The sequence below is a fragment of the Danio aesculapii genome, chromosome 16 (assembly GCF_903798145.1).
Source record: "Danio aesculapii chromosome 16, fDanAes4.1, whole genome shotgun sequence".
Classification (NCBI taxonomy): Eukaryota; Metazoa; Chordata; class Actinopteri; order Cypriniformes; family Danionidae; genus Danio; species Danio aesculapii.
The window spans coordinates 14636412-14647121 of record NC_079450.1 but is presented as its reverse complement, the minus strand read 5'-3'; the positions used below and the strand labels follow the sequence as shown (position 1 = coordinate 14647121).

Genomic DNA, 10710 nt, shown 5'->3' with positions numbered 1-10710 from the left:
TTAATTGCTTGCCTCTACTTCTAAACATCTGAACTTGTCATTTAGATTACTAACAGCTCCTTTAAATGAGAACACGCTTGTACAAAAATAATGTTTAATTTAGTTTGTGTATTAGTTTGTTTACTTATCAGATGATCAGGCCAGGAGAAATCTGGATTCACTTGAATAAACCAGCAGACAAGAAAAGCCATTTTCAATAGATGATGTTGGCTTGATATGATTTTCTACCCTTCAAAAGACTTCTAAATCAACATCTGCAGAATAATACCACAAGTCCATGGACACTTCAGTGCAATAACGAGATTAAGGTTTTTATAAGCCCATTTTCTGCCATTAAAATCATTCTAGTCTTAATGAATGTAAATGCAATGATTAAAATTACATTGAAATTGTCAGCCAGCATTACAGCCAAAATAAAATTTTACTCACCCTCAAGTAATTGCATTCGTTTTTCTGTTTAACAAAAGGAGATATTATAAAAAATGTCTTTCATTGGGTAACCGTTGTAAAAAACCCACTGTGGAAGTCAATGGTTACAGGTTTCCATGCTTTCTTAAAATATCTTTTGCGTTTAACAGAAAAAAAAAAAACTCAAAAGGGTTGTGAGAAGTGAAGGGTGAGTAACTGAAGGGGATGACAGAATTTTCAGTTGTGGTTGAACTACCCTTTTAATAATTAATTTTTGTAATGATTCATGGAATCTGTCATTCAAACAAATTGATGAACAGGACTAATTGATTCAGAAATAAAAAATAAATTGATTGAACATCATGATGAAGTTGTGTGTGTCTTTTTGAAAATCAAGCTCGGAGAGAAATGTAAAAACACAAACCACACTCAAACAAGATAAAAACGTTTTACTAAAAATATTTAAAGAAACAATAACCAAGATATGCTTCTGAAAACTGTTGATTTAGTTAATCAAGATTCCAATAATTCTGACAAGCAAACTCAAAATTCATCTCTCAGTACTGTATATTACATAGAGGATGATCATACAAAGAAAAAACTGAACAGAAAAACCCGGGAGCTGTGTTACTCTCCATAAAGAATATATTGCAGCGGGATACACTCCCGTCCCAACGGATGCAGGAAAATGGTTCAGTTATATCAGTCTTTTGTCATCTGCAAACTGTGGGTCCATCTAGTGGCTGAAGCAGGAATTTCAGGAGCAAAGGAGGATGTGAATGCAGAGACGAAAGCTTCCTTATTTCTTCGCCTTGGGTGTTGGTCTGGAAAGAAGATGGGACACAAAATATTACATTCTAAATAAAATAAACATTGTAGGAAAATTCAAGTCAAGATGTTTCTGAAAGTTCCTACAAGGTTGCGGTCAATAAATATTTATCCTATTCGTTAACAATTAATAGTGTTTTGCTGGACATGTTTTTGTGTCAGTACATGGCTGGTTTGGGTTAATCAATGTTTACATGTGCACCAATAATTAGACTTACAGTAAGTTTACACAAGATATTTACTAAGATGTGTGGTTATTTTTAGTGCTGGGCAAAGATTAATTGATTTATCGCATCCAAAATAAAAGTTTGTTTTTTCAGAATACATTTTACACTGACCAAATTGAGGCATTCAGCGATTTAACAAGAGGCGATACACACAAGTGCTAGTTATAATACCTACATTTATGCATTGTATGCATAACTCCCTAGATAGATTGATGGATACACCCACACCAAATACACACAGTAGATGAACATTATGTAATTAAAGTAAATACAAATGTTTATTATCCAAAACCCATTTTGTCATTTGGCTCAGTGATGAACATCCTAACAAGCTGAACTGAAAACAATCATAACTTAATTCATGGCATGCTTATGCCCGAGCCTACGCACACTTCAGAGCAGAAATAATGAGGTTAAGATGTTTATATGTCCACATTATGCAATTAAACTCAGTCTGAATGAGTATAAATGTAATGATACATGATATATCTGTCATTCAAACAATTTGCTGAATATGACTAATTGATTCGGAAGGATCTGATTACTTTTATAAATGGCACACTCAATCACAGACTCAAATGATTCATTTAAAAACACATTCATTCAGAAACAAAACATCAGTGTTGCTCCGAGAATCACAAATGTTCTGCTCCGGCTTTATTTGCTGCTACTTTCATGGGCAGAACAGAAAAAACTAAATATTCTGTCCAAATATAACTCAAACGTAACACTGTTTGCTGAACATCATGATAAAGATGTGCCTACATCCTAATAAAAGAGAAAATGTCAACTCTTGCTTTTGTGAAATTACTTTCATCAAATTAATTGCATCATATTTTTCAATTGAATTCTCATTCTAGCTGCGTTCTTATTGATTAGGAGTGTCCAAACTCAGTCCTGGAGAACTGGTGTCCTGCAAAGTTTAGTTCCAACCTCAATCAGACACATCTAAACCAGCTAATCAAGCTCTTACTAGGCTTTCTAGAAACATCCTTGCAGGTATGTTGAAGCAAGTTGGAGCTAAAATCTGCAGTACACCGGCCCTCCAGGACTGAGTTTGGACACCCCTGTTTTAGAATTAGACAGGCTGTCAATGCTTTTGAACTAAAGGAGTAGCATATGAAAATGCCAACTAGCACATCATTAAAACAATAATGATACTGGGTGTTTCTCAATTAGTTCCCTTACTTACAAATCATGGATCAAAAGTACACGAACTAAGCCACTGTAAGGGCAGTAAGGGATGAGCTTGTTTCACTACACATTGGGACAAATTGTAACAGCAGAATGTCCTTATTGTACATCAAATCTAACATCTTTTAGTAATTTTACATATATTAATTTTACAAAGTTTTTAAAAGTCCATTATAGCTCAATGAACTGTTTCATACCCCAGCAACATTTTAACCATTTCGAATCAATTAAAAGTGTTTGCGAAACCCATCTAGCTGTACATTCATGATAAATAAATACTCTAGTTTTGTCATTCGGAGTACTGAAATATTCATTATTCATTAAACATTCATCAGAGTACTCAAAAAATACTGCATAGTCTTTGTTTTATAAACAATTAAATAAAATGAAAAGTTTTATAATTTGTCAAAGTTACAAATAGTACAGTTTCTTAAGCCTGAATGACTGTAAAATCCTTATGCATCCAAAATAAATAAGATAAATAAAAACAATGCGAAACGATCAAATATAATGGTCATAATGCAGTTTCCCAACCATGTTCCTGAAGGCACACCAACAGTACACATTTTCAACCTCTTCCTAATCAAACACACCGGAATCAAATCATCAGATAATTAGAAGAGACTCGGAAACCTGAAACCTGAAACGAATGGGTCAGATAAGGGAGACATCCAAAATACGTACTGTTGGTGTGCCTCCGGGAACAGGGTTGGGATACACTGATCAAATGATTGACATCGCGTATACTTGCGATGTGATTGCGAATGATCTTCTAGCAATATCGATGCTTAAACAATATATTGTGCAGTTCTATTTCCTGCTTCCGAACTTCCGTTAAGTGAACATCAAGGTGCAAACGTTTCAATGCACTGGAACAATTTTGATTAAAAGAGCACTTAAAATGGCTGCCTTTCTAATTACTGAGCAAGGGAGCTAACTGATATGCACCTATTGTCATAGTCAAACCTGGTGTTTCACACATATCCATCAAGACTCACCTGTAGATTCCGACAACGACAGCGTGATCTCTCTCATACGGCTCCAGTGTGAGCTGCTCCTGAGGCTTCATGTTCTCTGCACTCATCTTCTTCACCTCGGACGCAAACACTGCTTCTGGAGCAGCTGTGGAGTCAATACAGTTCGCCTGAGGAAGAAAAATAAAGGTTATAACTGAAAAACAATGAAAACATAAGTAGACCAAAATCTCAGCAGATTTACACTGATTCTAACCTTAATTGAAATGACAAAATGGCCTCCGTTCTTCAGAAAATTGTGTGCATTGAGGGCGACAATTCTGGTTTGGTCAGGCTGAGCAACATCAGCAAAGATGACGTCCACCATTCCTTGAAGAAAACAAAGCAGAGCTTAAACAAACATTCATGTATTTTTTTATATCTCAAGCGTTCGCTTTTCAGGAACTTACCGACAAGCATGCGGTACTTGTGCGGGTGCCGGGCGTCTTCAATGATGGGAATAATATTGGTTCTCTTTTTCGCTACATTTAGCAAGTCTCTGCCCGATCTGTGTGAGAACTCAACAGCGTACACCAATCCTTCCTATGGTGAGAAAATTCATTTCAACGACTAAAATGTCAAAGACACACTTTCAGAAATACTGTGTAATGTCCTGTGGAAAATAATACTGCTTATTACTACTAAGCTTATTAAAATAATTATAAACAATGCTTTAAAATGGAATAAAATAATTCAAGTAAAGGCTGATTTATACTTCTGCTGCAAGCGCACACGTATGGTCTGGTGCAGCCTTTGCATGGTGGCACAGCCCTCGTCGTGGCTGGCGTGCACCTCTCAAAAACGTAACTACACGTTGCAACGACAGTGAAAGCTTTGATTGGTCGGCTTGGTAGCTGTGAGGAGCGTGGGCAGTGATGAGAGCCGTCAGCCCGATGGAGCGATTGTTTACAAGTTTCGAGTCCTGTGAAGGAGCTCCAGATGAAAACTTTTGTTTTGTGTTAACTTAAGATTAAAGTTGTTGCATGTCTGCCGGTTCCCACCTCTGAATGAGTGTGTTTGAGCTACCTGCAGCGTTCAGAAAAAACAAAACACCTGTGAGGAAACTCGACACAGAGGAACATAAAAACCTATTGCCAGCTAGAATTTCAGATGTGTTATTGCAGAGCAACACAAACAGCACGCAGAAGTATAAAATGCACGGCTACGCACAAGGCAGGCACCATAGGTCACGGCAAAGACTTGACACCGAAGTATAAATCAGCCTTAACCGAAGTAACACAAATATTAGATTTAACAAATTACCTAATGTTGCTTTGGCAACTAATTAGTTAATTAATTAATTAGTTTGAATACAAAAATTACTGTAAATAAAATATGATACAACAGCTCAAAAGTAAAAAAAGAAGTTAATAAAAAGTGGTAGCAAAAGTTAAACAAAATAAAAATCTATATAAAATAAAAAAGCTCATTCTATAACAAGGAATATGCAGCTTGAATCTCTGTAAATTGCTCCTGTTGTTTAAACCCAATTTTTTTTTCCTTTCCCCCCGTTAGCTTAATATTCAAAGGTGAGTTTTAAACCACAATCCACAGCATTATTAAAAACAACAACAGTTTGAGAGATTTGTATTTGCTGATTTTGTGGACAGGAATGAGAAAAAAAGAATAGAAAAAGAAAGAAAGAGTAACATACCGGTCCAACAATGTCAGAAACATGGGATACAGTAGTTCCTGAAGCGGCTCCCAGGTACATGACCTTTACTCCTGGCTTGATGTGGATCTGGTCAATACCTCCTAAAATGGCAGCGGCCAACTTTGACCTGAAAGGATTCCACGCTCTGTACTCAATCTTAGTTTCTCCTTCCTGATGAGAAAAAACAACAAAAAAAACGTAATTATTCAAATACACATTAGACACTTTGGATTTAAGCAACAAATTTTCAGAAGCTGGACGGGATTCTTTATATTGTTTTGAGTATTTTTGTTCCCTATCCTGAATTTCTTAGACTCATCATAGATAAAAACAACTAGTTGGTGACAAGTCAACATTTTAATGAGTGATCAAACTATTAATATGGCAGATATGCATGACTAATGGTTAAGTAGAGAGGTAAAAAAATTGGGTTAGATTGATCAATAATCAATATATACAGCACACAAAAGATTTTGTGTTTCTTCTGCAACAATAAAATTTTATAATGAACCATTTGGCCATTACCTTTTCATTGCACCATTATGTAAAACTATCCATAGCTGGAGCATTAAAAATGTCTCTCCAATAAGGCAGGAAATAAAAAAAAAGGAGGATATTGACTGTGACGGATGACTGATAAAACAAACGCCTGTTTAAGTTATAAAGTTAAGCAGTGACAGCATGTCCGAGAGCTTGTCTAGTATATAAAAGCGCATACTTTTATAAAGTAGATGCTGCAATTCTCTTTATAAATGGATCCCTAAATCACAGACATTTGCATTTGTACTCAGAGATCCACAAATGTTCTGCTTCAGCTTGGATTGGAACTTAATTTTATTGTTGAAAAAGAAAAATTTCACTAGACAGAAACCCCAGCAGGGATATCTCGCATTCATAACATGAATTAAAAAAAGACTTCAACATGCAGTGAGAGCTTTTGGACTTTAATATGCATTCATTTTTCCAACATAACAGACAAATCTCACAGACATGGTTCTACAAGCTCACCTCAACATTTATCCTCTTCTCTCCGTACACAGACTCTCCAATCACCATGTTTTTTGTGACCAGGGCGTCCTCCTTACCACGGCAGATAAAAACTCCTGTGATTTTCCCAAGAAAACAGGAGCATTTAGCACATTTACCTAACAGTACACAGCAACTAAACCCCCAATTATTTGAGAGAGTACTGACTGCGCCGCACCTTCATGTCTATGGGGCTCTACGGTCACCTTGGCTCCTCCTCTGAAGCCTCCTCGTCCTCCCCCTCTTCCTCCTCCCCGTCCTCTAGGAGTGCCACGGCCTCCACCTCGGCCACGGAAACCACCTTCACCTCCCGGAGACTTGAACCCTCCACCTTTATCAAACAACAGAAACCAAAATGGATCATTGTGTCAAATTAGTCCTGTCAAGCAAATTTCTAACAAGAATCATTTGATTACATATTAAAAGACTAACAGGAGCCCCAAAATACATTTAAATCTATCTATATATCTATCTATAGCAGGGAAAATCAGTATTGAACACGTCATGTTTTTTTCCTGGGAATATTTCTAAATGAGCTGTTGACATGGCATTGAACCAGAAAAAAACAATACAAAAAACCAATACAAACATAAAAAAACAAACAAACCTAAAAAATGATTTATGTGTAATAACAATTGAAAAGACACAAGGAGAAAGTACTGAACTACTGAAGCGTATATAATACTTTATATAAAAGGGTTTTTTGGTGATGGCAGCATTAAGACACCTCTCATATGGAGAATGAAGTCGCATGCATTGCTCAGGTGTGATTTTTTTCCACAGACTTCTACAGAGTGTAAAAATCTTGATGCTTCTGTGGGTCTCGTCTATCAAATCTGAGCCTTAATTTGTATGTTGGATTCAAGTCAGGTGATTGGCTGGGCCATTCTACAACTTTTTTCTTTCTCTGAAAGCATTTGAGTATTTTGGTTCATTGTCTTGCTGAAATGTCCACCCTGGATTCATCATCATCATCATCATCCTGATAATAGGGTTGGGCGATGTCGAACAATTTGGCATCGTCCGATGTGTAATGTGAAACAACATGATGAACGATAGCGTCCTCGTAGGCAGCGGTGAATTAATTATTTACGAATTATTCATTAATTCATAACGAATTAATTATTTGTAGCCTACCATTTCAACTACCCGACCCGCACCGTCTTTGTTTTACCCATAACCAAATCATAAATAAAGATAAGTTACACACAAATTACCACCTGTCAATCACTTTTTCCACGGGACTCTGGCATGAATAGGCAGAGTGATCTGTGTCGTTATAATGGCATCAACAAACTTGGTTGGTAAAAAAAAGTCCACAACAAACAGGAACCAACCAATAGTATCTGTTTTTGCTAAAATTACTAAGTGCAAGAGTGAAAGTGAAAGATTGAAGCAGTGTACTGATGCTGTGACACGATACCTGATAAATTTATAAGACCAAAGAGTCGTTACATAGAGACAAGATTAAATAAATCTCACATTTAACAACTAGAGTGACACGCGATCCAGAGCTACATCCTTGATAAACTGTCCGACGTGCACTGCTCTCTGGGGTGACTGCTGGAGCTCAGAGTCAGACTAGCGCATAGCCTACACTGCAGTGCATGACAGAGTGTGGTCATGTGTGTGTGTGTGTGTGTGTGTGGTCACGTGATGTGCATTTTCAGCGGTATAGTGTGGAAGGAGGGCTTTTCAGAAACGCTATATGAAACTCCTGTGTAGACATTTTTCATTCTTATGTGTCATTTTCAAACTAAGACGTATTAGTGTAAACGCGGCTCGATATTTTTCACGAGCAGGTTTGCAACGGAGGTGGAGGATTGCGATGCCGGCTCAGCATCGTGATGTCTATTGGCCATCTGTGATGGATGGGATCGTCTATTGACCCAACCCTACCTGATAATGTAGATGTTCAACTGAAGTAGCGAATATTAATTTACACTGAGGAAGGGCAGAAGGTTGCTGAAGAACTACTGAGAGATTTCAGCAGCTGTCTGGGCTTTCACTGCCTTTCTTCACATGTTCGAGACTGTTTCTCTGCATCATTTTATTTTATTATGCATAACTTAATTCGTAAACTAATTTGTTTTTGCATATGTGGATTTCTTTGCTTGGTATCAACATCCAGGGAAAATTTCAAGTCAACAGCCCCTTTGGAAATATGTTTTCTGAGAAAAATGGTGGTGATGTTGACAAAAAAGCCATAAGGCACATGCCAAAACAAACCGTACCATCCATATACGAATGCATATATAAAAGGAAAATAAATATGCTTCAATATCCTGCTTACCAAAACCACCTCTGCCTCCTCGAAATCCTCCTCTTCCTCCACGGTCTCCTCCACCTCGTCCTCCAAATCCACCTCGTCCTCCAAATCCTCCTCGACCACCACCTCCCCTCGGGCTGAATCCTGAAGAAAGGACACAAATATTACTTTGATGAAGGGAGAGAGCAAAATATAAACATAAAATAAAAGGAGGAACATCGCATTTGTGGACCATACTATTATTAAACTAGTTTAAAGTAAAGCTGCAACTGACTCCTTGCATTAACCAGGAAAACATTTATTACGGTTTCATGTTTACACAGAGTGGTATGGTTTGCACTGTCTGAAGTACCACGTTTATGGGACACTTTAATAAGTTAAAACTGCATTCACACAAAACTATGAAAACCATTAGTAAGCACATTTGGGCCTGAAGACATACAAAACAAAAACAAAACATCAATTTTGTAAAAAGCCAAAACTTTCCAAATGCTTAAAGAGCCTCGAAATATTTACTTTTTTTAATGGTTATATTTTAAGTGTGTGTGTATATATATATATATATATATATATATATATATATATATATATATATATATGGTACAGAACCAATTAAAAGAAGTTACATTTCATGTTTATGTAATTTTAGAGTCAAAATAATATGAATTACCATTAGGTGTCAAAAATATGTTTTGTAAAACATGTTTATCAAAGTTTGGTCAGAATCCATTTTAAAAAAATAATCAAAAAAAAAATCAGCATATGAGCAGTTGCTGATCAGACAACATGGATTTATCTTATGTTTCATAAATACAAAATAACCGTTCTCTTGCCAAATAAGACGTAGAATGTGGAAATATTAGAGCCCTTAATGACAGCATTAAGAGGGTTAAATTATTGAGATAAAGTCGGTTTTATATTCGCACATTCATTCAGAGACATCTTGTGACATGCTCCCTATATTGTTTACTGTGGAACTTTGAATATTCGGTCTGAAATCATATACATATATGACTTGAAAACATTAGCACTGTATATGACTGCAAACAACATTGACTTTGATTGTCATTGGCTACTAATATGATTTCACTATTCAGACTATGCAAACAATATTTATGTGAAATTATATTATTAAGGAGAAAGTCCCTGAGTGTAAATGTAATATTAACTTTACCTCAATAATTAAATGGCCTGAACATTAAAAGTCCATGTGCATATATACCCCACTACTGGAGACCACACAACAAAGTTACATTTCGCTCAAGACACTCTGTTTTGGTTGTAATATTTGTGTCTTTGTTCATCCACAACACCAAAACTAATTGTACAAGAGGAAAAAACGTACATTCCTCTAACGTTACACCTAATAACTCGACAACGCACAAACTCAAATGTACAAAAAAGTCAAATAACGTTACACAAAACCGACTATTTAAAACACATCCCAATCAACCAGACAACTATTTTTAGAAACAAAAGTAAACTGGTCATTTTCAGACTAGTTTAAAGCCATGTGGAGCTTCAGCACCGCGTGTAACAGCATGGCTCGGTCGCGCGCACGTGCAGCGTTATAACATATGTATACATGTATAAAAATAACGTTATTTACACCGAAATAACCTTTTAATAATTTTACACCAAAGCTTGTAATAAAAAAATAACAATGGCAAGATATTTAAAGAGAACGAGCGTTTCTTCCTCAAAACTTTAAGTACGTGGCTAACTCATCCGGCTAACGTTAACTCAAAATCAACACTATACAAATAACGTGACTTGAATAATATTTTATAGCCCTAACTTTGACTGGTTCTGATCGAAATGTGTACATAACTTACCTGGCCTCATTTTATGTTATTTTGTGCTTGTTTTTTTTAATTGCACGAACAGCTAGCGTTGATTCTGTCCCGCTTTTCCTCCGGTCTGCTACTGCACTGATCAGGTGGCCACATGTGCGTAGAACGTCTTTACCCACAATGCAGTTGGAAAAACGTGGTTTTGCTCGTTGTTTCGCCATCTAGCGGGAAACCTTGCAGCTACAATCATCAATCTGCTGCGCTCATGAGCCATTTCAGTTCAATTTCCTGAGACCTT

General features: G+C 36.5%; 1 protein-coding gene across 1 annotated transcript; it reads right to left on the bottom strand.

The window, feature by feature from the left end:
* Positions 1-842: 842 nt before the first annotated feature.
* Positions 843-10558, bottom strand: fbl (fibrillarin). The gene is made up of 9 exons (XM_056476160.1): positions 10455-10558; positions 8644-8763; positions 6529-6681; positions 6333-6427; positions 5325-5495; positions 4081-4213; positions 3888-4000; positions 3656-3801; positions 843-1232 (listed from the first exon to the last, which is right to left on the bottom strand). The coding sequence occupies exons 1-9, from the start codon at positions 10462-10464 to the stop codon at positions 1208-1210; spliced, it is 966 nt and encodes a 321-aa protein (XP_056332135.1). The 5' UTR covers positions 10465-10558; the 3' UTR covers positions 843-1207.
* Between the last annotated feature and the right edge of the window lie 152 nt (positions 10559-10710).

Bases quoted from the DNA above. Each gene is read 5' to 3' on its own strand.
- fbl (XM_056476160.1), bottom strand. The intron at 4,214-5,324 runs GTATGTTACTCT...TTCTCACCATAG, and splicing joins TTTCTGACATTGTTGGACCG to GAAGGATTGGTGTACGCTGT. The intron at 1,233-3,655 runs GTGAGTCTTGAT...TCTTCTTTCCAG, and splicing joins GTCGTTGTCGGAATCTACAG to ACCAACACCCAAGGCGAAGA.